We start from the raw sequence: 26,297 nt of genomic DNA, 5'->3' as shown, positions 1-26,297 counted from the left end.
TGGCTGCCCCACTGCTGCCCCACAGCTGCCCCATGGATACACAATAGCTGCCCCACTGCTGCCCCATGGATACACCACGGCTGCCCCACTGCTGCCCCACGGCTGCCCCAGGGATACATCATAGCTGCCCCACGGCTGCCCCACGGCTGCCCCATGGATACACCATAGCTGCCCCACTGCTGCCCCATGGATACACCATGGCTGCCCCACGGCTGCCCCATGGATACACCATAGCTGCCCCACGGCTGCCCCATGGATACACCATAGCTGCCCCACTGCTGCCCCATGGATACACCATAGCTGCCCCATGGATACACCATAGCTGCCCCACGGCTGCCCCATGGATACACCATAGCTGCCCCATGGATACACCATAGCTGCCCCACGGCTGCCCCATGGATACATCATAGCTGCCCCACTGCTGCCCCACGGCTGCCCCACGGCTGCCCCACTGCTGCCCCACGGCTGCCCCACGGCTGCCCCATGGATACACCATGGCTGCCCCACGGCTGCCCCATGGATACACCATAGCTGCCCCACGGCTGCCCCATGGATACATCATAGCTGCTCCACTGCTGCCCCACGGCTGCCCCACGGCTGCCCCACTGCTGCCCCACGGCTGCCCCATGGATACACCATAGCTGCCCCACGGCTGCCCCATGGATACATCATAGCTGCCCCACTGCTGCCCCACGGCTGCCCCACGGCTGCCCCACTGCTGCCCCACGGCTGCCCCATGGGTACACCATAGCTGCCCCACGGCTGCCCCATGGATACACCATGGCTGCCCCACGGCTGCCCCACGGCTGCCCCATGGATACACCATAGCTGCCCCACGGCTGCCCCATGGATACACCATGGCTGCCCCACGGCTGCCCCATGGATACACCATGGCTGCCCCACGGCTGCCCCACGGCTGCCCCATGGATACACCATAGCTGCCCCACGGCTGCCCCATGGATACACCATGGCTGCCCCACGGCTGCCCCAGGGATACACCATAGCTGCCCCATGGCTGCCCCACCTGCCCCCCATCTGCTCTCACCCACCCCACATCCAACCTCAACCACCCCATATCCACTCCCCCCCGCCCCATCTCCCCCCACCCCATCTCCCCCCACCCCATATCCCCCTGACCCATATCTGCCCACCCAACCCCATATCCCCGCCCCATATCACCCCGCCCCATCTCCCCCCGTCCCATCTCCCCCCCACCCCATACCTCCCCTGCCCCATCTCCCCCACCCCATCTCCCCCCCACCCCATACCCCCCCGCCCCATCTCCCCCCACTCCATACTCCCCCCTCCCCATACCCCCCCGCCCCATCTCCTCCCACCCCATACCCCCCCACCCCATACCCCCCCGCCCCATACCCCCCCCCACCCCATCTCCCCCCGCCCCACCTCCCCCCGCCCCATCTCCCCCTGACCCATATCTGCCCACCCAACCCCATATCCCCGCCCCATATCCACCTGCCCTATATCCCCCCGCCCCATCTCCCCCCGCCCCATCTCCCCCCCACCCCATACCCCCCCGCCCCATCCCCCCCCGCCCCATCTCCCCCCACCCCATCCCCCCCTCGCCCATACCCCCCCCTCCCCATCTCCCCCCGCCCCATACCCCCCCCACCCCATCTCCCTCCACCCCATACCCCCCCGCCCCATCTCCCCCCACTCCATACTCCCCCCTCCCCATACCCCCCCGCCCCATCTCCTCCCACCCCATACCCCCCCACCCCATAGCCCCCCGCCCCATACCCCCCCCCACCCCATCTCCCCCCGCCCCACCTCCCCCCGCCCCATCTCCCCCTGACCCATATCTGCCCACCCAACCCCATATCCCCGCCCCATATCCACCTGCCCTATATCCCCCCGCCCCATCTCCCCCCGCCCCATACCCCCCCCACCCCATCTCCCCCCACCCCATCTCCCCCCGTCCCATCTCCCCCCACCCCATACCCCCCCGCCCCATACCCCCCCCACCCCATCTCCCCCCGCCCCATACCCCCCCCCGCCCCATCTCCCCCCGCCCCACCTCCCCCCGCCCCATCTCCACCTGTGCGTGCTGTGGGGCAGGGCCATCCCGGCCACGTAGATGGCGATGAGCGTGAGCACCACGGCCTCGGCCTCGGCCACGGGGAAGTGCTGCGTGGCCACGTGCTGCCCCACAAGTGGCAGCGCATATAGGGCCAGCCCCGCGCCGTGCGACACCACCAGCGGCGGCACCAGCGCCAGCAGCCCCACGGGGCGATCCTGCGGGGACACGGCACCGGGGCAACGCTGCGGGGTCGGCTCGGGATGGCTGGGGTCGTCTGGGGTCGTCTGGGGTCGTCTGGGGTTGTCTGGGTCGTCTGGGGCTATGTGGGGTCACCTGGGGTCGTCTGGGGTCGTCTGGGGTCATCTGGGGTCGTCTAGGGTCATCTGGGGCTGTGTGGGGCTGCATGGGGTCATCTGGAGCTGTGTGGGGTCACCTGGGGCCGTCTGGGGTCATCTGGGGTCGTCTGGGGTCGTCTGGGGCTATGTGGGGTCACCTGGGGTCGTCTGGGGTCATCTGGGGTCGTCTAGGGTCATCTGGGGCTGTGTGGGGCTGCATGGGGTCATCTGGGGCTGTGTGGGGTCACCTGGGGCCGTCTGGGGTCATCTGGGGTCGTCTGGGGTCGTCTGGGGCCGTCTGGGGTCGCCTGGGGTCGTCTAGGGTCATCTGGGGCTGTGTGGGGCCGCGTGGGGTCATCTGGAGCTGTGTGGGGTCACCTGGGGCCGTCTGGGGTCATCTGGGGTCGTCTGGGGTCATCTGGGGCCGTCTGGAGCTATGTGGGGTCATCTGGGGTCGTCTGGGGCCGTGTGGGATCATCTGGGGTCGTCTGGGGTCATCTGGGGTCGTCTGGGGCTGTGTGGGGTCGCCTGAGGCCGTCTGGGGTCATTTGGGGTCATCTGGGGTCGTCTGGGGCTATGTGGGGTCATCTGGGGTCATCTGGGGTTGTCTAGGGTCATCTGGGGTTGTGTGGGGCTGTGTGCGGTCATCTGGGGTCATCTGGGGTCGTCTGGGGTCATCTGGGGCCGTGTAGGGTCGTCTGGGGTTGTCTAGAGCTATGTGGGGTCATCTAGGGTCATCTGGGGTTGTGTGCGGTCATCTGGGGTCGTCTGGGGTCATCTGGGGTCATCTGGGGCCATGTGGGGTCATCTGGGGTCGTCTGGGGCTGTGTGGGGTCGTCTGGGGTCATCTGGGGTCGTCTAGGGTCATCTGGGGTCATCTGGGGTCGTCTGGGGCCATGTGGGGTCATCTGGGGTCGTCTGGGGCTGTGTGGGGTCATCTGGGGTCATCTGGGGCTGTGTGGGGTCATCTGGGGTCGTCTGGGGTCGTGTGGGGCTATGTGGGGTCGTCTGGGGTCATTTGGAGTCATCTGGGGTCATCTTGGGCTGTGTGGGGTCATCTGGGGTCATCTGGGGTCGTCTGGGGCTGTGTGGGGTCACCTGGGGTCATCTGGGGTTGTCTAGGGTCATCTGGGGTCGTCTGGGGCTATGTGGGGTCACCTGGGGTCGTCTGGGGCTGTCTGGGGTCATCTGGGGTTGTGTGGGGCTATGTGGGGTCGTCTGGGGTCATCTGGGGCCGTGTAGGGTCGTCTGGGGTCATCTGGGGTCGTCTGGAGCTATGTGGGGTCATCTGGGGTCGTCTGGGGTCATCTGGGGTCATCTGGGGTTGTCTGGGGTCGTCCAGGGTCATCTGGGGTCATCTGGGGCCGTGTGGATCCACATAGGGCAATGTGGGGCGGAGGTGTGGGGCGGAGGTGTGGGGCGGAGGTGTGGGGCGGAGGTGTGGGGCAGCGCTGACCTCGGTGCCGCGCGGCGCTGTGTCCCCGTCCCACATCCGCTCTCCCGCGGCGCTGTCGCTCTTATGGAGCTGCAGCCATAGGTCCAGAGCCTGCGCCCCACAGATCCCGCCCCATAGATCCCACACATCTCTGCCCCATAGATCCTGCCCCATAGATCCCACACATCCCGCCCCATAGATCCCACACATCTCCACCCCACAGATCCCACCCCATAGATCCCACACATCTCCGCCCCACAGATCCTGCCCTATAGATCCCGCCCCATAGATCCCACACATCTCCGCCCCACAGATCCTGCCCCATAGATCCCACACATCTCTGCCCCATAGATCCTGCCCCATAGATCCCACACATCCCGCCCCATAGATCCCACACATCTCCGCCCCACAGATCCCACCCCATAGATCCCACACATCTCCGCCCCACAGATCCTGCCCTATAGATCCCGCCCCATAGATCCCACACATCTCCGCCCCACAGATCCTGCCCCATAGATCCCACACATCTCTGCCCCATAGATCCTGCCCCATAGATCCCACACATCCCGCCCCATAGATCTCACACATCTCCGCCCCACAGATCCCACCCCATAGATCCCACACATCTCCGCCCCACAGATCCTGCCCTATAGATCTCCGCCCCACAGATCCCACCCCATAGATCCCACACATCTTGCCTCATAGATCCCGCCCCATAGATCCCACACATCCCGCCCCATAGATCCCACACATCTCCACCCCATAGATCCTGCCCCATAGATCCCACAGATCCCGCCCCATAGATCCCACACATCTCCGCCCCACAGATCCCGCCCCATAGATCCCACACATCTCCGAACCCCACATCCCACGCCCCACACCTCACACCCCATGCCCCACACCCCACCCCTCACCTCACACCCCACCCCCCACCCCCCACCCCACACCCCACACCCCACACCTCACCCCACACCCCACACCCCACCCCCCACCTAACACCCCACACCCCACATCCCACCCCCCACCCCCCACCTCACACCCCACCCCTCACCCCACGCCCCACACCCCACACCCCACACCCCACACCCCACCCCCAGCCTCACATCCCACCCCCCACCCCCCACGCCCCACCTCACATCCCACACCCCACACCCCACCCCTCACCTCACACCCCACACCCCACACCCCTCAGCCCAGCCCCCCCCCACCCCACACCCTGCCCCCCACGCCCCACAGACCCTGAGGAGGAGCGCGAGCAGCACGAGGCCGAAGGGCGGCATGTAGAGCCCGATGGAGACGAAGCGCGACAGTGACGGCAGCAGGTAGAAGAAGTACGACTGGTGCAGCCGCTCCAGAAGGTTGTTCAGCTTCCGGAACATTCCCTCCAGCATCCTGTGGGGCGCTCAGTCACTGCGCGCCCGCTATGGGGCGCTACGGGGCGATATGGGGTGATAATAGGTCTCTATGGGGCGCGATGGGGCCATAATGGGTCACTATGGGGGGCTATGGGGTCACTATGGGTCACTATGGGGGGCTATGGGTCACTATGGGGCGCTATGGGGTCACTATGGGGCGCGATGGGGCCATAATGGGTCACTATGGGGGGCTATGGGGTCACTATGGGGCGCTATGGGGCGCTACGGGGCGCTATGGGGTGATAATAGGTCTCTATGGGGCGCGATGGGGCCATAATGGGTCACTATGGGGGGCTATGGGTCACTATGGGGCGCTATGGGGTCACTATGGGGTGCGATGGGGCCATAATGGGTCACTATGGGGGGCTATGGGTCACTATGGGGCGCTATGGGGTCACTACGGGGCGCTATGGGGTCACTATGGGGCCCTATGGGGAGCTATGGGGAGATAATAGGTCTCTATGGGGCACAATGGGGCCATAATGGGTCACTATGGGGGGCTATGGGGTCACTATGGAGCGCTATGGGGTCACTATGGGGCGCAATGGGGCCATAATGGGTCACTATGGGGGGCTATGGGGTCACTATGGAGCGCTATGGGGTCACTATGGGGCGCGATGGGGCCATAATGGGTCACTATGGGGGGCTATGGGGTCACTATGGGGCGCTATGGGGAGATAATAGGTCTCTATGGGGCGCAATGGGGCCATAATGGGTCACTATGGGGGGCTATGGGGTCACTATGGGGCGCTATGGGGCGCTACGGGGCGATATGGGGTGATAATAGGTCTCTATGGGGCGCGATGGGGCCATAATGGGTCACTATGGGGGGCTATGGGTCACTATGGGGCACTATGGGGCCATAATGGGTCACTATGGGGGGCTATGGGGTCGCTATGGGGCGCTATGGGGAGATAATAGGTCTCTATGGGGCGCAATGGGGCCATAATGGGTCACTATGGGGGGCTATGGGGTCACTATGGGGCGCTATGGGGCCATAATGGGTCACTATGGGGGGCTATGGGGTCACTATGGGGCGTGATGGGGCCATAATGGGTCACTATGGGGGGCTATGGGTCACTATGGGGCGCTATGGGGTCACTATGGGGCCCTATGGGGAGCTATGGGGAGATAATAGGTCTCTATGGGGCACAATGGGGCCATAATGGGTCACTATGGGGGGCTATGGGGTCACTATGGAGCGCTATGGGGTCACTATGGGGCGCGATGGGGCCATAATGGGTCACTATGGGGGGCTATGGGTCACTATGGGGCGCTATGGGGTCACTATGGGGCGCGATGGGGCCATAATGGGTCGCTATGGGGGGCTATGGGTCACTATGGGGCGCTATGGGGTCACTATGGGGCGCGATGGGGCCATAATGGGTCACTATGGGGGGCTATGGGGTCACTATGGGGCGCTATGGGGCGCTACGGGGCGATATGGGGTGATAATAGGTCTCTATGGGGCGCGATGGGGCCATAATGGGTCACTATGGGGGGCTATGGGTCACTATGGGGCACTATGGGGCCATAATGGGTCACTATGGGGGGCTATGGGGTCGCTATGGGGCGCTATGGGGAGATAATAGGTCTCTATGGGGCGCAATGGGGCCATAATGGGTCACTATGGGGGGCTATGGGGTCACTATGGGGCGCTATGGGGCCATAATGGGTCACTATGGGGGGCTATGGGGTCACTATGGGGCGTGATGGGGCCATAATGGGTCACTATGGGGGGCTATGGGTCACTATGGGGCGCTATGGGGTCACTATGGGGCCCTATGGGGAGCTATGGGGAGATAATAGGTCTCTATGGGGCACAATGGGGCCATAATGGGTCACTATGGGGGGCTATGGGGTCACTATGGAGCGCTATGGGGTCACTATGGGGCGCGATGGGCCATAATGGGTCACTATGGGGGGCTATGGGTCACTATGGGGCGCTATGGGGTCACTATGGGGCGCGATGGGGCCATAATGGGTCGCTATGGGGGGCTATGGGTCACTATGGGGCGCTATGGGGTCACTATGGGGCGCGATGGGGCCATAATGGGTCACTATGGGGGGCTATGGGGTCACTATGGGGCGCTATGGGGCGCTACGGGCGATATGGGGTGATAATAGGTCTCTATGGGGCGCGATGGGGCCATAATGGGTCACTATGGGGGGCTATGGGTCACTATGGGGCACTATGGGGCCATAATGGGTCACTATGGGGGGCTATGGGGTCGCTATGGGGCGCTATGGGGAGATAATAGGTCTCTATGGGGCGCAATGGGGCCATAATGGGTCACTATGGGGGGCTATGGGGTCACTATGGGGCGCGATGGGGCCATAATGGGTCACTATGGGGGGCTATGGGGTCACTATGGGGCGCGATGGGCCATAATGGGTCACTATGGGGGCTATGGGTCACTATGGGGCGCTATGGGGTCACTATGGGGCGCTATGGGGTCACTATGGGGCCCTATGGGGAGCTATGGGGAGATAATAGGTCTCTATGGGGCACAATGGGGCCATAATGGGTCACTATGGGGGGCTATGGGGTCACTATGAGCGCTATGGGGTCACTATGGGGCGCGATGGGGCCATAATGGGTCACTATGGGGGGCTATGGGTCACTATGGGGCGCTATGGGGCCATAATGGGTCACTATGGGGGGCTATGGGGTCACTAGGGGGGCTATGGGTCACTATGGGGCGCTATGGGGTCACTATGGGGCCCTATGGGGAGCTATGGGGAGATAATAGGTCTCTATGGGGCGCAATGGGGCCATAATGGGTCACTATGGGGGGCTATGGGGTCACTATGGGGCGCTATGGGCACTACGGGGCGCTATGGGTGATAATAGGTCTCTATGGGGCGCGATGGGGCCATAATGGGTCACTATGGGGCGCTATGGGGTCACTATGGGGCTCTATGGGGAGATAATAGGTCTCTATGGGGCGCAATGGGGCCATAATGGGTCACTATGGGGGGCTATGGGTCACTATGGGGCGCTATGGGTCACTATGGGGCCCTATGGGGTCACTATGGGGCCCTATGGGGAGCTATGTGGAGATAATAGGTCTCTATGGGGCGCAATGGGGCCATAATGGGTCACTATGGGGGGCTATGGGGTCACTATGGGGCGCTATGGGTCACTATGGGGCGCTATGGGGTCACTATGGGGCCCTATGGGGAGCTATGGGGAGATAATAGGTCTCTATGGGGCGCAATGGGGCCATAATGGGTCACTATGGGGGGCTATGGGGTCACTATGGAGCGCTATGGGGTAACTATGGGGCGCTATGGGGTGATAATAGGTCTCTATGGGGCGCGATGGGGACATAATGGGTCCACTATGGGGCGCTATGGGTCACTATGGGGCGCTATGGGGTCACTATGGGGCGCTATGGGGCGCGATGGGGCCATAATGGGTCACTATGGGGCGCTATGGGGTCTCTATGGGTCTCTATGGGGTCACTATGGGGTCCCTATGGGTCTCTATGGGTCCCTATGGGGTCCCTATGGGTCGCTATGGGGTCCCTGTGGGGTCTCTATGGGTCCCCTATGGGGTCTCTATGCGGTCCCTATGGGTCCCTATGGGGTCGCTATGGGGGTCGCTATGGGCGGCTATGGGGCGCACACGGACCTCCCCACAGCGGTCAGGTTGTGCTTGTGCTGCGGAAGCTGTTATGGGGTCCCTATGGGTCGCTATGGGGTCCCTATGGGGTCTCTATGGGGTCCCTATGGCGTCTCTATGCGGTCCCTATGGGTCCCTATGGGGTCGCTATGGGGTCCCTATGGGGTCTCTATGGGGTCTCTATGGGTCTCTATGGGGCCCCTATGGGGTCGCTATGGGGTCACTATGGGGTCCCTATGGAGTCAATAGGGGGTCTCTATGGGGTCTCTATGGGTCTCTATGGGGTCCCTATGGGTCTCTATGGGGTCACTATGGGGTCTCTATGGGGTCCGTATGGGGACTCTATGGGGTCTCTATGGGTCTCTATGGGGTCCCTATGGGGTCTCTATGGGGTCTCTATGGGTCTCTATGGGGCCCCTATGGGGTCGCTATGGGGTCACTATGGGGTCCCTATGGAGTCAATATGGGGTCTCTATGGGGTCTCTATGGGTCTCTATGGGGTCCCTATGGGGTCTCTATGGGGTCACTATGGGGTCTCTATGGGTCCGTATGGGGACTCTATGGGGTCTCTATGGGTCTCTATGGGGTCCCCTATGGGGTCTCTATGGGGTCGCTATGGGGTCTCTATGGGGTCGCTATGGGGTCCCTATGGGGTCGCTATGGGGTCTCTATGGGTCTCTATGGGGTCTCTATGGGGTCACTATGGGGTCTCTATGGGGTCCGTATGGGACTCTATGGGGTCTCTATGGGTCTCTATGGGGTCCCTATGGGGTCTCTATGGGGTCGCTATGGGGTCCCTATGGGGTCGCTATGGGATCCCTATGGGGTCCCTATGGGGTCACTATGGGGTCGCTATGGGGGTCTCTATGGGGTCGCTATGGGATCCCTATGGGGTCGCTATGGGGTCACTATGGGGCCCCTATGGGGTCGCTATGGGGTCCCCATGGGTCGCTATGGGATCCCTATGGGCCACTATGGGGTCCCTATGGGGGTCCACTATGGGGTCACTATGGGTCGCTATGGGGTCGCTCTGGGGCGGCTACGGGGCGCACACGGACCTCCCCACGGCGGTCAGGTCGTGCTTGTGCTGCCGGAAGCTGTTGATGCCGCGCACGGTGACGGCGTCGATGCGGTAGCGCAGGAACAGCGCGTGCTCCCCGCGCACGGCCCCGCCCGCCTGCGCCAGCGCCTCAGCAGCAGCGTCTGCAGCGCGGTGCGCCCGAGCCCGGCCCCGACGGCGCGTCCGGACCTGCAGCTGCGGGCCCAAACGGACAGGGCCCTTTAAGAGCAGGAGGGGACGGGCTCTTTAGGAGGAGGAGGGGGGAATGGGAAGGGGGGGAGGGGACTTTAAGAGGAGGAGGGGCGGGGTCCCTTTAAGAGGAGGAGGGTTGGGGGGGGAAGGGTTGAGGGGACTTTAAGCGGAGGAGGGGCGGGGGTCCCTTTAAGAGGAGGAGGGGTGGGGTCCATTTAAGAGGAAAAGGGTTGGGGTCCCTTTAAGAGGAGGAGGGTGGGGTCCTTTAAGAGGAGGAGGGGTGGGGTCCCTTTAAGAGGAGGAGGGGTGGAGTCCCTTTAAGAGGAGGAGGGGTGGGGTCCCTTTAAGAGCAGGAGGGGTGGGGTCCCTTTAAGAGCAGGAGGGGTGGGGTCCCTTTAAGAGGACGAGGGGTGGGGTCGCTTTAAGAGGACGAGGGGTGGGGTCCCTTTAAGAGGAGGAGGGGTGGGGTCCCTTTAAGAGGAGGAGGGGTGGGGTCCCTTTAAGAGGAGGAGGGGTGGGGGGGAAGGGGGTGAGGGCACTTTAAGCGGAGGAGGGGCGGGGTCCCTTTAAGAGGAGGAGGGGTGGGGTCCCTTTAAGAGGACGAGGGTGGGGTCCCTTTAAGAGGACGAGGGGTGGGGTCCCTTTAAGAGGAGGAGGGGTGGTGTCCCTTTAAGAGGAGGAGGGGTGAGGTCCCTTAAGAGGAGGAGGGGTGGGGGGGAAGGGGTGAGGGGACTTTAAGCGGAGGAGGGGCGGGGTCCCTTTAAGAGGAGAAGGGGACGGGGCTCTTTAGGAGGAGGAGGGGGGAATGGGAAGGGGGGGAGGGGACTTTAAGAGGAGGAGGGGTGGGGTCCCTTTAAGAGGAGGAGGGGTGGGGTCCTTTAAGAGGACGAGGGGTGGGGTCCCTTTAAGAGGAGGAGGGGTGGGGTCCCTTAAGAGGAGGAGGGGTGGGGTGGGTGGGGTCCCTTTAAGAGGACGAGGGGTGGGGTCCCTTTAAGAGGACGAGGGGTGGGGTCCCTTTAAGAGGAGGAGGGGTGGGGTCCCTTTAAGAGCAGGAGGGGAGGGGGGAAGGGGTTGAGGGCACTTTAAGAGCAGGAGGGGAGGGGTCCCTTTAGGAGGAGGAGGGGTGGGGGGGAAGGGGTTGAGGGGACTTTAAGAGGAGGAGGGGTGGGGTCCCTTTAAGAGGAGGAGGGGTGGGGTCCCTTTAAGAGGAAAAGGGTTGGGGTCCCTTTAAGAGGAGGAGGGGGGGGGAAGGGGGTGAGGGGACTTTAAGCGGAGGAGGGGTGGGGTCCCTTTAAGAGGAGGAGGGGTGGGGGAAAGGGGGTGAGGGCCCTTTAAGAGACACATGACACACACGACACATGACAGATGACACGTGACACACTCATAACACATGACACACACATGACACACACGACACGCGACACACACATGACATATGACACACATGACACATGACACGACACACGACACATGTCACACACGTGACACACAACACATGACACATGACACACGTGACACATGACACAGACACACACGACACATGACACACATGACACAACACACATGACACACATGACACACACATGACACATGACACACACGGCACATGACACACATGACACGACACACATGACACACGACACATGACACACACATGACACACGACACACACAAGACACATGACACGACACACACGACACGTCACACATGTGACACACAACACACGACACATGACACACGTGACACATGACACACACATGACACACACGACACACATGACACGACACACATGACACACATGACACATGACACACACATGACACACATGACACACACGACACATGACACACATGACACGACACACATGACACACGACACATGACACACACGACACATGACACACATGACACGACACACACGACACATGTCACACGTGACACACAACACATGACACATGACACACGTGACACATGACACACACATGACACACACGACACACATGACACGACACACATGGCACACAGGACACATGACACACACATGACACACATGACACATGACACACACATGACACATGACACACATGACACACATGTGACACACGCGTGCCGCCACCTTGCCCTGGATGGTGCAGAGCAGCCCGGCGCGGTGGCAGCCCAGCACATCCATGGCACACAGGACACATGACACACGTGACACATGACACACGTGACACATGACACACATGACACACATGACACATGACACACACGTGACACACGCGTGCCGCCACCTTGCCCTGGATGGTGCAGAGCAGCCCGGCGCGGTGGCAGCCCAGCACATCCATGGCACATGACACACATGACACACACGTGACACATGACACATGACACACATGACACACACGTGACACACGCGTGCCGCCACCTTGCCCTGGATGGTGCAGAGCAGCCCGGCGCGGTGGCAGCCCAGCACATCCATGACACACAACACACACATGACACACATGACACATGACACACATGACACATGACACATGTCACATGACACACGCGTGCCGCCACCTTGCCCTGGATGGTGCAGAGCAGCCCGGCGCGGTGGCAGCCCAGCACATCCATGGCACATGACACACACACGACACCTGACACACATGACACATGACACACACGTGACACACGCGTGCAGCCACCTTGCCCTGGATGGTGCAGAGCAGCCCGGCGCGGTGGCAGCACGCGTGGAAGAGCGCGAGCAGGTCCATGTTGGGCAGGCGCCCGTTGAGCCCCTCCAGCGCCACGTCCACGCTCGTCACCACCGCCCCACTCAGCTCCAGCGACACCGCCGCCTGCAGCGCCCCGGCGCGGCCCTGCGCCCCCCACCACGTGCCCCCTGCAGCGGGACGGGGGTCAGGGGGGCAGGGGGGCAGGGGGGGGGTCAGGGGGGGAGGAGGGGGGGTCAGAGGGGTCAGGGGGTCAGGGGGGGAGGGGGGGTCAGGGTGGGAGGAGAGGGGGTCAGGGGGGGAGGACGGGGGGGGTCAGGGGGGGAGGACGGGGGGTTCAGGGGGTCAGGGTGGGAGGAGGGGGGGTCAGGTGGGAGGAGGGGGGGTCAGGGGGTCAGGGTGGGAGGAGGGGGGGTCAGGGGGTCAGGTGGTCAGGGGGGGAGGAGGGGGGGTCAGGGGGTCAAGGTGGGAGAAGGGGGGGTCAGGGGGTCAGGGGGGGAGGAGGGGGGGTCAGGGGGGTCAAGGTGGGAGAAGGGGGGGTTAGGGGGTCAGGGGGGGAGGGGGGGGGGTGAGGGGGGCCAGGGGGTCAGGGGGGTCAGGGGGGGTCAGGGGGGCAGGGGGGGAGGGGGGGGTCAGGGGGTCATGGGGTCAGGAGGGGAAGAGGGGGGGTCAGAGGGTCAGGGGGTCAGGGGGGGAGGGGGGGGTCAGAGGGTCAGGGGGGGTCAGGGGGGGTTTGGGGTCAGAGGGGCAGGGGGGGAGGAGGGGGGGGTCAGGGGGTCAGGGGGTCAGGGGGGGAGGGGGGGGGTCAGAGGGTCAGGGGGGTCAGGGGGGGTTTGGGGTCAGAGGGGCAGGGGGGCCAGGGGGTCAGGGGGGTCAGGAGGTTAGGGGGGGAGGGGGGGGTGAGGGGGTCATGGGTCAGGAGGGGAAGAGGGGGGGGTCAGAGGGTCAGGGGGTCAGGGGGGAGGGGGGGGTCAGGGGGGCCAGGGGGGTCAGGGGGTCAGGGGGTTTAGGGGGTTTAGGGGGGTCAGAGGGGTCAGGGGGGGAGGAGGGGGGTCAGGGGGGGAGGACGGGGGGGTTCAGAGGGGTCAGGGTGGGAGGGGGGGGGTCAGAGGGTCAGGGGGGCAGGGGGGCAGGGGGTCAGAGGGGTCAGGGGGTCAGGGTGGGAGGAGAGGGGGTCAGGGGGGGAGGACGGGGGGTTCAGAGGGGTCAGGGTGGGAGGAGGGGGGGTCAGGGGGGGAGGACGGGGGCTTCAGAGGGGTCAGGGTGGGAGGAGGGGGGGTCAGGGGGTTGGGGGTTAGGGGGGTCAGGGGGGTCAGGGGGGTTAGGGGGGTCAGGGTGGGAGGAGAGGGGGTCAGGGGGGAGGAGGGGGGGTCAGGGGGGTCAAGGTGGGAGAAGGGGGGCTCAAGGGGTCAGGGGGGGAGGGGGTCAGAGGGGTCAGGAGGTTAGGGGGGGAGGGGGGGGTCAGGGGGTCATGGGGTCAGGAGGGGAAGAGGGGGGGTCAGAGGGTCAGGGGGTCAGGGGGGTCAGGGTGGGAGGAGGGGGGGTCAGGGGGTCGGGGGGGAGGGGGGGGGGGTCAGGGGGTCAAGGTGGGATAAGGGGGAGTCAGGGGGTCAGGGGGTCAGGGGGGGAGGGGGGGTCAGGGTGGGAGGAGGGGGCGTCAGAGGGGTCAGGGGAGTCAGGAGGGGAAGAGGGGGGGGCCAGGGGGGGAGAAGGGGGGGTCAGAGGGTCAGGGGCGCCAGGGGGTCAGGGGGGGTCAGGGGGTCAGGGGAGGAGGAGGGGGGGTCAGGGGGGTCAGGGCGTCAGGGGGGATTTGCGGTCGGGGGGGAGGGGTGGGAGGGGGATTAGAGGGGTCAGGGGGTCAGGGTAGGAGGAGGGGGGGGTCAGAGGGTCAGGGGGGTCAGGGGGGGTTTGGTGTCAGAGGGGCAGGGGGGGGGGGGTCAGGGCGTCAAGGGGGATTTGGGGTCAGAGGGGTCAGGGTGGGAGGGGTCAGGGCGTCAGGGGGGATTTGGGGTCAGGGGGTCAGGGTGGGAGGGGGATTAGAGGGGTCAGGGGGTCAGGGTGGGAGGAGGGGGGGTCAGGGGGGGTTTGGGGTCAGAGGGGTCAGGGGGGTCAGGGTGGCAGAGGGAGGGGGGTCAGGGGGTCAGGGGGGGAGGAGGGGGGGTCAGAGGGTCAGGGGTCAGGGGGGTCAGGGGGGTCAGGGTAGGAGAAGGGGGGTTCAGAGGGGTCAGGGTGGGAGGAGGGGGGGTCAGAGGGTCAGGGGGTCAGGGGGGCAGGGGGGGAGGGGGTCAGAGGGGTCAGGGGGTCAAGGGGGAGGGGGGTCAGGGTGGGAGGAGAGGGGGTCAGGGGGGGAGGACGGGGGGTTCAGAGGGGTCAGGGTGGGAGGAGGGGGGGGTCAGGGGGTCAGGGGTCAGAGGGGTCAGGGGGTCAGGAGGGGAAGAGGGGGGGTCAGAGGGTCAGGGGGTCAGGGGGGGAGGGGGGGGGTCAGAGGGTCAGGGGGGTCAGGGGGGGGTTTGGGGTCAGAGGGGCAGGGGGGGAGGAGGGGGGGTCAGGGCGTCAGGGGGGATTTGGGGTCAGAGGGGTCAGGGTGGGAGGGTCAGGGCGTCAGGGGGGATTTGGGGTCAGGGGGTCAGGGTGGGAGGGGGATTAGAGGGGTCAGGGGGTCAGGGTGGGAGGAGGGGGGGTCAGGGGGGGTTTGGGGTCAGAGGGGTCAGGGGGGGTCAGGGTGGCAGAGGGGAGGGGGGTCAGGGGGTCAGGGGGGGAGGAGGGGGGGTCAGAGGGTCAGGGGGTCAGGGGGGTCAGGGGGGTCAGGGTAGGAGAAGGGGGGGTTCAGAGGGGTCAGGGTGGGAGGAGGGGGGTCAGAGGGTCAGGGGGTCAGGGGGGCAGGGGGGGGAGGGGGTCAGAGGGGTCAGGGGGTCAAGGGGGGGAGGGGGGGTCAGGGTGGGAGGAGAGGGGGTCAGGGGGGGAGGACGGGGGGGTTCAGAGGGGTCAGGGTGGGAGGAGGGGGGGTCAGGGGGTCAGGGGGTCAGAGGGGTCAGGGGGTCAGGAGGGGAAGAGGGGGGGGTCAGAGGGTCAGGGGGTCAGGGGGGGGAGGGGGGGGGTCAGAGGGTCAGGGGGGTCAGGGGGGGTTTGGGGTCAGAGGGGCAGGGGGGGAGGAGGGGGGGTCAGGGCGTCAGGGGGGATTTGGGGTCAGAGGGGTCAGGGTGGGAGGGTCAGGGCGTCAGGGGGGATTTGGGGTCAGGGGGTCAGGGTGGGAGGGGGATTAGAGGGGTCAGGGGGGTCAGGGTGGGAGGAGGGGGGGTCAGGGGGGGTTTGGGGTCAGAGGGGTCAGGGGGGTCAGGGTGGCAGAGGGAGGGGGGTCAGGGGGTCAGGGGGGGAGGAGGGGGGGTCAGAGGGTCAGGGGGGTCAGGGGGGTCAGGGGGGTCAGGGTAGGAGAAGGGGGGTTCAGAGGGGTCAGGGTGGGAGGAGGGGGGGGTCAGAGGGTCAGGGGGTCAGGGGGGCAGGGGGGGAGGGGGTCAGAGGGGTCAGGGGGTCAAGGGGGGAGGGGGGGTCAGGGTGGGAGGAGAGGGGGTCAGGGGGGGAGGACGGGGGGTTCAGAGGGGTCAGGGTGGGAGGAGGGGGCGGTCAGAGGGTCAGGGGGTCAGGGGGGGAGGAGAGGGGGTCAGGGGGTCAAGGTGGGAGAAAGGGAGGGTCAGGGAGTCAGGGGGTCAGGGGGGGCCAGGGGGTCAGGGGGGCAGGGGGGGAGGGGGGGGTCAGAGGGTCAGGGGGTCAGGGGGGAGGGGGGGGTCAGGGGGGCCAGGGGGGTCAGGGGGGCAGGGGGGGAGGAGGGGGGGTCAGGGGGTCAGGGTGGGAGGAGGGGGGGGTCAGGGGGGCAGGGGGGCAGGGGGGGCCGGGGGGGCAGAGTGGGAGGAGGGGGCGTCAGGGGGTTCAGAGGGGTCAGGGTGGGAGGAGGGGGGGTCAGGGGGTCAGGGGGGGGAGGAGGGGGGGCCAGGGGGTCAGGGGTGTCAGGGGGTCAGGGGGGCCAGGGGGTCAGGGGGGGTCAGGAGGGCAGGGGGGGAGCAGGGGGGGTCAGGGGGTCAGGGGGGCCAGGGGGTCAGGGGGTTCAGGGGGGCAGGGGGGGAGGAGGGGGAGTCAGGGGGTTGGGGGTTAGGGGGGGTCAGGGGGGTCAGGGGGGTTAGGGGGGTCAGGGTGGGAGGAGAGGGGGTCAGGGGGTTAGGGGGTCAGGGGGTTAGGGGGGTCAGGGTAGGAGAGAGGGGGGTTCAGAGGGGTCAGGGTGGGAGGAGGGGGGGTGAGGGGGTCAGGGGGAAAGGAGGGGGGGTCAGGGGGTCAGAGAGGTCAGGGTGGGAAAAGGGGGGTCAGAGGGGTCAGGGTGGGAAAAGGGGGGTCAGAGGGGTCAGGGGGGTTAGGGGGGTCAGAGGGGGTTTGGGGTCAGAGGGGTCAGGGTGGGGGGGGGGTGGGGTCAGAGGGCGTTTGGGGTCAGAGGGGTTTGGGGTGGGAGAGGTGCAGATTTGGGGCGGGGTCCGTTTTGGGGTGTCAGGGCATGGATTTGGGGGTGTCTGTGGGTTTGGGGTGACACAGCACAGATTTGGGATGGGGTCTGTTTTGGGGTGGGGTCAGTTTTGGGGTGGGGTCTGTTTTGGGGTGTCAGGGTATGGATTTGGGGTGGGGTCTGTTTTGGGGTGAGCTCTGTTTTGGGGTGGGGTCTGATTTGGGTTGGGGTCTGATTTGGGGTGGATTTGGGGGGCTCAGTTTCTGGGGGGCTCAGTTTTGGGGCTCAGTTTTGGGGGGACTCAGTTTTGTGGGCTCAGTGTTGGCGTGGGCTCAGTGTTGGCGTGGTTTTGGGGGGGCTCAGTTTTGGGGGGGCTCAGTGTGGGGGCTCAGATTGGGCGGCTCAGATTGGGGGCTCAGATTTGGGGGGGCTCAGATTGGGGGCTCAGTGTGGGGGCTCAGATTGGGGGTCTCAGATTGGGGGGGCTCAGACTTGGGGGGCTCAGATATGGGGGGCTCAGTGTGTGGGGCTCAGATTTGGGGGGCTCAGATTGGGGGGCTCAGTGTGGGGGAGTCAGTGTGGGGGGCTCAGTGTGGGGGCTCAGATTTGGGGGGCTCAGTGTGGGGCTCAGATTTGGGGGGCTCAGTGTGGGGGCTCAGATTGGGGGGCTCAGTGTGGGGCTCAGATTGGGGGATCTCAGTGTGGGGGGGCTCAGACTGGGGGGCTCAGATTGGGGGGCTCCGTGTGGGGGCTCCGTGTGGGGGGCTCAGTGTTGGGGGGCTCAGTGTGGGGCTCAGATTTGGGGGGCTCCGTGTGGGGGAGTCAGTGCGGGGGCTGAGTGTTGGGGGGCTCAATCTGGGGGTCTCAGTGTGGGGCTCAGATTGGAGTCTCAGATTGTGGGGCTCAGATTTGGGGGTCTCAGATTGGGGGGGCTCAGATTGTGGGGCTCAGATTGGGGGGATCAGATTGGGGGTCTCAGATTGGGGGGGCTCAGATTGGGGGTCTCAGTGTGGGGCTCAGTGTGGGGGCTCAGATTTGGGGGGCTCAGATTGTGGGGCTCAGTGTGGGGGGGCTCAGATTTGGGGGACTCAGTGGGGGGCTCAGATTGGGGGGTCTCAGTGTGGGGGGGCTCAGATTTGGGGGGCTCAATGTGGGGGGCTCAGATTTGGGGGCTCAGTGTGGGGGTCTCAATGTGGGGCTCAGATTTGGGGGGCTCAATGTGGGGGCTCAGATTTGGTGGGCTCAGATTTGGGGGGCTCAGTGTGGGGGGCTCAGATTTGGGGGGCTCAGTGTGGGGCTCAGATTTGGGGGCTCAGATTTGGGGGTCTCAGATTTGGTGGGCTCAGATTTGGGGGGCTCAGTGTGGGGGGCTCAGGTTTGGGGGTCTCAGATTTGGGGTCTCAGATTGGGGGGGCTCAGATTTGGGGGGCTCAGATTTGGGGTCTCAGATTGGGGGGGCTCAGTGTGGGGGCTCAGATTTGGGGGTCTCAGATTTGGGGTCTCAGATTGGGGGGCTCAGTGTGGGGCTCAGTGTGGGGGCTCAGATTGGGGGGCTCAGATTTGGGGGGCTCAGATTGGGGTCTCAGATTGGGGGGCTCAGTGTGGGGGCTCAGATTTGGGGGGCTCAGTGTGGGGCTCAGATTGGGGGGGCTGAATGTGGGGGGCTGAATGTGTGGGGCTCAGATTTGGGGGTGTCATTGTGTGGGGCTGAATGCGTGGGGCTGAATGCGTGGGGCTGAATGTGTGGGGCTGAATGTGTGGGGCTGAATGCGTGGGGCTGAATGCGTGGGGCTCAATGTGTGGGGCTCAGATTTGGGGGACTCAATGCGTGGGGCTGAATGTGTGGGGCTGAATGCGTGGGGCTCTGTGTGGGGCTGAATGCGCGGGGCTCAGTGTGTGGGGCTGAATGCGTGGGGCTGAATGTGTGGGGCTGAATGCGTGGGGCTGAATGCGTGGGGCTCAGATTTGGGGGTGTCATTGTGTGGGGCTGAATGCGCGGGGCTCAGTGCGTGGGGCTGAATGCGTGGGGCTGAATGTGTGGGCTGAATGCGTGGGGCTCAGTGTGTGGGGCTCAGTGTGTGGGGCTGAATGTGTGGGGCTGAATGCGTGGGGCTGAATGCGTGGGGCTCTGTGTGGGGGCTGAATGCGTGGGGCTGAATGTGTGGGGCTGAATGTGTGGGGCTGAATGCGTGGGGCTCCGTGTGGGGCTGAATGCGTGGGGCTGAATGCGTGGGGCTGAATGCGTGGGGCTCAGTGTGTGGGGCTGAATGCGTGGGGCTGAATGCGTGGGGCTGAATGCGTGGGGCTGAATGTGTGGGGCTCAGTGTGTGGGCTGAATGCGTGGGGCTGAATGTGTGGGGCTGAATGTGTGGGGCTGAATGCGTGGGGCTCCGTGTGGGGCTGAATGCGTGGGGCTGAATGCGTGGGGCTGAATGCGTGGGGCTCAGTGTGTGGGGCTGAATGCGTGGGGCTGAATGCGTGGGGCTGAATGCGTGGGGCTGAATGTGTGGGGCTCAGTGTGTGGGGCTGAATGCGTGGGGCTGAATGTGTGGGGCTGAATGCGTGGGGCTGAATGTGTGGGGCTCAGTGTGTGGGGCTGAATGCGTGGGGCTGAATGTGTGGGGGCTGAATGTGTGGGGCTCAGTGTGTGGGGCTGAATGCGTGGGGCTCAATGTGTGGGGCTCAATGTGTGGGGCTCCGTGTGGGGCTGAATGCGTGGGGCTGAATGCGTGGGGCTGAATGTGTGGGGCTGAATGTGTGGGGCTCAGATTTGGGGGGCTCAATGTGTGGGGCTCAGTGTGTGGGGCTCAGTGTGTGGGGCTCAGATTTGGGGGTGTCATTGTGTGGGGGCTCAGTGTGTGGGGCTCAGATTTGGGGGGCTCAATGTGTGGGGCTGAATGTGTGGGGCTCAGATTTGGGGGGCTCAATGTGTGGGGCTCCGTGTGGGGCTGAATGTGTGGGGCTGAATGCGTGGGGCTCCGTGTGGGGCTGAATGCGTGGGGCTGAATGCGTGGGGCTGTATGCGTGGGGCTGAATGTGTGGGGCTGAATGTGTGGGGCTGAATGCGTGGGGCTCAGTGTGTGGGGCTGAATGTGTGGGGCTCAATGCGTGGGGCTCAATGCGTGGGGCTCAGTGTGTGGGGCTGTATGCATGGGGCTGAATGCGTGGGGCTGAATGTGTGGGGCTGAATGCGTGGGGCTCAATGTGTGGGGCTCAGATTTGGGGGGCTCAATATGTGGGGCTGAATGCGTGGGGCTGAATGTGTGGGGCTGAATGCGTGGGGCTGAATGCGTGGGGCTCCGTGTGGGGCTGAATGCGTGGGGCTGAATGTGTGGGGGCTCCGTGTGTGGGGCTCCGTGTGGGGCTGAATGCGTGGGGCTGAATGTGTGGGGCTGAATGCGTGGGGCTGAATGTGTGGGGCTGAATGCGTGGGGCTGAATGTGTGGGGCTCAGTGTGTGGGGCTGAATGCGTGGGGCTGAATGTGTGGGGCTGAATGCGTGGGGCTCAGATTTGGGGGGCTCAATATGTGGGGCTCAATGTGTGGGGCTCAGATTTGGCGGTGTCATTGTGTGGGGCTGAATGCGTGGGGCTCAGTGTGTGGGGCTGAATGTGTGGGGCACAGATTTGGGGGTGTCATTGTGTGGGGCTCAGTGTGTGGGGCTCAGATTTGGGGGTGTCAGTGTGTGGGGCTGAATGCGGGGGCGGGGCGTGGCGCTGACCGCTGCGGTTCAGGCCGTGGTAGGCGTCCAGCCACAGCTCGGTGCCCAGCGCGTCGTGCTCCGCGATCAGGAAGATGACGTCCTTGGCCCAGAAGATCTGATCTGCACACACAGCGCGGTCAGCGCGGTCAGCGGGGTCAGTGGGTCAGTGGGTCAGTGGGGTCACTGGGGTCACTGGGGTCAGTGGGGTCAGTGGGGTCATTGGGGTCACTGGGGTTATGGGGTCTATGGGGTCAGCGGGGTCAGTGGGGTCACTGGGGTCATTGGGGTCTATGGGGTCTATGGGGTCAGTGGGGTCTACGGGGTCTATGGGGTCAGCGGGGTCAGTGGGGTCACTGGGGTCTATGGGGTCTATGGGCTCAGCGGGGTCACTGGGGTCATTGGGGTCTATGGGGTTATGGGGTCTATGGGGTCACTGGGGTCACTGGGGTCTACGGGGTCAGTGGGGTCAGCGGGGTCAGTGGGGTCTATGGGGTCAGTGGGGTCACTGTGGGGTCAATGGGGTCAGTGGGGTCAGTGGGGTCAGCGGGGTCAGTGGGGTCAGCGGGGTCAGTGGGGTCTATGGGGTCTGTGGGGTCAGTGGGGTCAGTGGGGTCAGCGGGGTCAGTGGGGTCTATGGGGTCAGTGGGGTCTATGGGGTCAGCGGGGTCAGCGGGGTCAGTGGGGTCACTGGGGTCAGTGGGGTCAGTGGGGTCAGTGGGGTCAGTGGGGTCTATGGGGTCAGTGGGGTCTATGGGGTCACTGGGGTCTGTGGGGTCATTAGGGTCAGTGGGGTCAGTGGGGTCAGCGGGGTCAGTGGGGTCAGTGGGGTCAGTGGGGTCATTGGAGTCAGTGGGGTCTATGGGCTCAGCGGGGTCACTGGGGTCATTGGGGTCTATGGAGTTATGGGGTCTATGGGGTCACTGGGGTCAGTGGGGTCAGCGGGGTCAGTAGGGTCACTGTGGGGTTATGGGGTCAGTGGGGTCAGCGGGGTCAGCGGGGTCAGTGGGGTCAGTGGGGTCAGTGGGGTCACTGGGGTCAGTGGGGTCACTGGGGTCACTGGGGTCACTGGGGTCAGTGGGGTCAGTGGGGTCTATGGGGTCAGTGGGGTCTATGGGGTCACTGGGGTCTGTGGGTCATTAGGGTCAGTGGGGTCAGTGGGGTCAGCGGGTCAGTGGGGTCAGTGGGGTCATTGGAGTCAGTGGGGTCTATGGGCTCAGCGGGGTCACTGGGGTCATTGGGGTCTATGGGGTTATGGGGTCTATGGGGTCACTGGGGTCAGTGGGGTCAGCGGGGTCAGTGGGGTCTATGGCGTCATTGGGGTCAGTGGGGTCAGTGGGGGTCTATGGGGTCACTGGGGTCTATGGGGTCACTGGGGTCTATGGGGTCTATTGGGTCAGTGGGGTCATTGGGGTCTATGGGGTCAGTGGGGTCACTGGGGTCAGTGGGGTCAGCGGGGTCAGTGGGGTCAGTGGGGTCAGTGGGGTCACTGGGGTCATTGGGGTCAGTGGGGACTATAGGGTCTATGGGGTCAGTGGGGTCTATGGGGTCATTGGGGTCAATGGGGTCAGTGGGGTCTATGGGGTCATTGGGGTCACTGGGTCAGTGGGATCTATGGCGTCATTGGGGTCAGTGGGGTCAGTGGGGTCACTGGGGTCTATGGGGTCACTGGGGTCTATGGGGTCTATTGGGTCAGTGGGGTCTATGGGGTCTATTGGGTCAGTGGGGTCATTGGGGTCTATGGGGTCACTGGGGTCACTGGGGTCAGTGGGGTCAGCGGGGGTCAGTGGGGTCAGTGGGGTCAGTGGGGTCACTGGGGTCATTGGGGTCAGTGGGGACTATAGGGTCTATGGGGTCAGTGGGGTCTATGGGGTCATTGGGGTCAATGGGGTCAGTGGGGTCAGTGGGGTCATTGGGATCAGTGGGGTCAGTGGGGTCTATGGGGTCAGTGGGGTCTATGGCGTCATTGGGGTCAGTGGGGTCATTGGGGTCAGTGGGGTCACTGGGGTCTATGGGGTCTATGGGGTCATTGGGGTCATTGGGGTCACTGGGGTCAGTGGGGTCATTGGGGTCAGTGGGGTCTATGGGGTCTATGGGGTCTATGGGGTCTATGGGGTCATTGTGGTCAATGGGGACTATAGGGTCATTGGGGTCTATGGGGTCAGTGGGGTCACTGGGGTCTATGGGGTCACTGGGGTCTATGGGGTCTATGGGGTCATTGGGGTCACTGGGGTCAGTGGGGTCATTGGGGTCATTGGGTTATGGGGTCAGTGGGGTCATTGGGGTCAATGGGGTCAATGGGGTCATTGGGGTCCTCACCACGGAAGTACATTGCGAGCGCGAGCAGCAGCCCCACAGCGTGACTGTTGTGGACCATGGTGTCGCTATGGGGCGCGGTGCCGCTATGGGGCGCGGGGCCGCTATGGGGCACGGGGCCGCTATGGGGCGGGGGGGCCGCTATGGGGCGGGGGGCAGCACGGGGCGCTCAGCACCAACGCCTCCGTCCCGCGCAGCGCGCGGCGCCCCGCAGGATCCCATACACGTTGGTGCCGTGCACCACCTGCGCCACAGAGACACTGCTGCCCCACAGCTGCCCCATAAGTGACCCACGCCTGCCCCATAAGTGATCCCCCCCCCACAGCCCGCAGGATCCCATACACGTTGGTGCCGTGCACCACCTGCGCCACGGAGACACTGCTGCCCCACGCCCTGCCCCATAAGTGACCCACGCCTGCCCCATAAGTGACCCACAGCTGCCCCATAAGTGACCCACGCCTGCCCCATAAGTGACCCATAGCTGCTCCATAAGTGACCCACGCCTGCCCATAAGTGCCCCACGCCTGCCCCATAAGTGACCCACGCCTGCCCCATAAGTGACCCACGCCTGCCCCATAAGTGATCCCCCCCCCCACAGCCCGCAGGATCCCATACACGTTGGTGCCGTGCACCACCTGCGCCACGGAGACACTGCTGCCCCACGCCTGCCCCATAAGTGACCCACGCCTGCCCATAAGTGACCCACGCCTGCCCCATAAGTGACCCATAGCTGCCCCACAGCCCGCAGGATCCCATACACGTTGGTGCCGTGCACCACCTGCGCCACGGAGACACTGCTGCCCCACGCCTGCCCCATAAGTGCCCCACGCCCTGCCCCATAAGTGACCCACACCTGCCCCATAAGTGACCCATGCCTGCCCATAAGTGCCCCACGCCTGCCCCATAAGTGACCCACGGCTGCCCCATAAGTGACCCACGCCTGCCCCATAAGTGCCCCACGCCTGCCCCATAAGTGACCCACGCCTGCCCCATAAGTGACCCACACCTGCCCCATAAGTGACCCATGCCTGCCCATAAGTGCCCCACGCCTGCCCCATAAGTGACCCACGGCTGCCCCATAAGTGACCCACGCCTGCCCCATAAGTGACCCACGCCTGCCCCATAAGTGACTTCCCCCCCCACAGCCCGCAGGATCCCATACACGTTGGTGCCGTGCACCACCTGCACCACGGAGACACTGCTGCCCCACGCCTGCCCCATAAGTGACCCACGCCTGCCCCATAAGTGACCCCACGCCTGCCCCATAAGTGACCCATAGCTGCCCCACAGCCCGCAGGATCCCATACACGTTGGTGCCGTGCACCACCTGCGCCACGGAGACACTGCTGCCCCACGCCTGCCCCATAAGTGACCCACGCCTGCCCCATAAGTGACCCACGCCTGCCCCATAAGTGACCCATAGCTGCCCCACAGCCCGCAGGATCCCATACACGTTGGTGCCGTGCACCACCTGCGCCACGGAGACACTGCTGCCCCACGCCTGCCCCATAAGTGCCCCACGCCTGCCCCATAAGTGACCCACACCTGCCCCATAAGTGACCCATGCCTGCCCATAAGTGCCCCACGCCTGCCCCATAAGTGACCCACGGCTGCCCCATAAGTGACCCACGCCTGCCCCATAAGTGCCCCACGCCTGCCCCATAAGTGACCCACGCCTGCCCCATAAGTGACCCACACCTGCCCCATAAGTGACCCATGCCTGCCCATAAGTGCCCCACGCCTGCCCCATAAGTGACCCACGGCTGCCCCATAAGTGACCCACGCCTGCCCCATAAGTGACCCACGCCTGCCCCATAAGTGACTTCCCCCCCCACAGCCCGCAGGATCCCATACACGTTGGTGCCGTGCACCACCTGCGCCACGGAGACACTGCTGCCCCACGCCTGCCCCATAAGTGACCCACGCCTGCCCCATAAGTGACCCACGCCTGCCCCATAAGTGATCCCCCCCCCACAGCCCGCAGGATCCCATACACGTTGGTGCCGTGCACCACCTGCGCAACCGAGACACTGCTGCCCCACGCCTGCCCCATAAGTGACCCACACCTGCCCCATAAGTGACCCACACCTGCCCCATAAGTGACCCACGCCTGCCCCATAAGTGACCCACGCCTGCCCCATAAGTGATCCCCCCCCCACAGCCCGCAGGATCCCATACACGTTGGTGCCGTGCACCACCTGCGCCACGGAGACACTGCTGCCCCACGCCTGCCCCATAAGTGACCCACGCCTGCCCCATAAGTGACCCACGGTTGCCCCATAAGTGACCCACGCCTGCCCCATAAGTGACCCACGCCTGCCCCATAAGTGCCCCACGCCTGCCCCATAAGTGACCCACGCCTGCCCCATAAGTGATCCCCCCCCAACAGCCCCGCAGGATCCCATACACGTTGGTGCCGTGCACCACCTGCGCCACGGAGACACTGCTGCCCCACGCCTGCCCCATAAGTGACCCACGCCTGCCCCATAAGTGACCCACGCCTGCCCCATAAGTGATCCCCCCCCCACAGCCCGCAGGATCCCATACACGTTGGTGCCGTGCACCACCTGCGCAACCGAGACACTGCTGCCCCACGCCTGCCCCATAAGTGACCCACACCTGCCCCATAAGTGACCCACACCTGCCCCATAAGTGACCCACGCCTGCCCCATAAGTGACCCACGCCTGCCCCATAAGTGATCCCCCCCCCACAGCCCGCAGGATCCCATACACGTTGGTGCCGTGCACCACCTGCGCCACGGAGACACTGCTGCCCCACGCCTGCCCCATAAGTGACCCACGCCTGCCCCATAAGTGACCCACGGTTGCCCCATAAGTGACCCACGCCTGCCCCATAAGTGACCCACGCCTGCCCCATAAGTGCCCCACGCCTGCCCCATAAGTGACCCACGCCTGCCCCATAAGTGATCCCCCCCCAACAGCCCGCAGGATCCCATACACGTTGGTGCCGTGCACCACCTGCGCCACGGAGACACTG

The 26,297-nt window shown here is 64.7% G+C and overlaps 2 protein-coding genes and 1 pseudogene across 2 annotated transcripts in view; 2 read left to right on the top strand and 1 right to left on the bottom strand.

Annotated features, from left to right (window-relative positions):
* GPAA1 (glycosylphosphatidylinositol anchor attachment 1) overlaps nt 1-23,537 on the bottom strand; it is a 27,497-nt gene extending 3,960 nt beyond the window's left edge. Inside the window, exons 1-7 of the mRNA XM_065733082.1 lie at nt 23,303-23,537; nt 21,005-21,106; nt 12,772-12,968; nt 9,910-10,106; nt 5,047-5,200; nt 3,830-3,919; nt 2,057-2,253 (exon numbers count right to left, since the gene is read on the bottom strand). Coding sequence (XP_065589154.1) covers nt 2,057-2,253; nt 3,830-3,919; nt 5,047-5,200; nt 9,910-10,106; nt 12,772-12,968; nt 21,005-21,106; nt 23,303-23,360 — 995 coding nt within the window. The 5' untranslated portion in view covers nt 23,361-23,537. The remainder of the gene's footprint in view (nt 1-2,056; nt 2,254-3,829; nt 3,920-5,046; nt 5,201-9,909; nt 10,107-12,771; nt 12,969-21,004; nt 21,107-23,302) is intronic.
* Nucleotides 6,058-6,812, top strand: LOC136046500 (putative uncharacterized protein AFDN-DT; annotated as a pseudogene).
* On the top strand, nt 21,898-22,503 carry LOC136046499 (collagen alpha-2(I) chain-like). Its single transcript, XM_065733083.1, has 3 exons — nt 21,898-22,114; nt 22,311-22,378; nt 22,492-22,503. The coding sequence occupies exons 1-3, from the start codon at nt 21,898-21,900 to the stop codon at nt 22,501-22,503; spliced, it is 297 nt and encodes a 98-aa protein (XP_065589155.1).
* Nucleotides 23,538-26,297: the final 2,760 nt, after the last annotated feature.

This window comes from Cyrtonyx montezumae, unplaced genomic scaffold (assembly GCF_038088225.1).
Source record: "Cyrtonyx montezumae isolate F1298 unplaced genomic scaffold, pur_monq_1.0 scaffold_164, whole genome shotgun sequence".
Classification (NCBI taxonomy): Eukaryota; Metazoa; Chordata; class Aves; order Galliformes; family Odontophoridae; genus Cyrtonyx; species Cyrtonyx montezumae.
The sequence above is the reverse complement of the archived record's forward strand: the minus strand, read 5'-3'. Positions and strand labels throughout refer to the sequence as shown.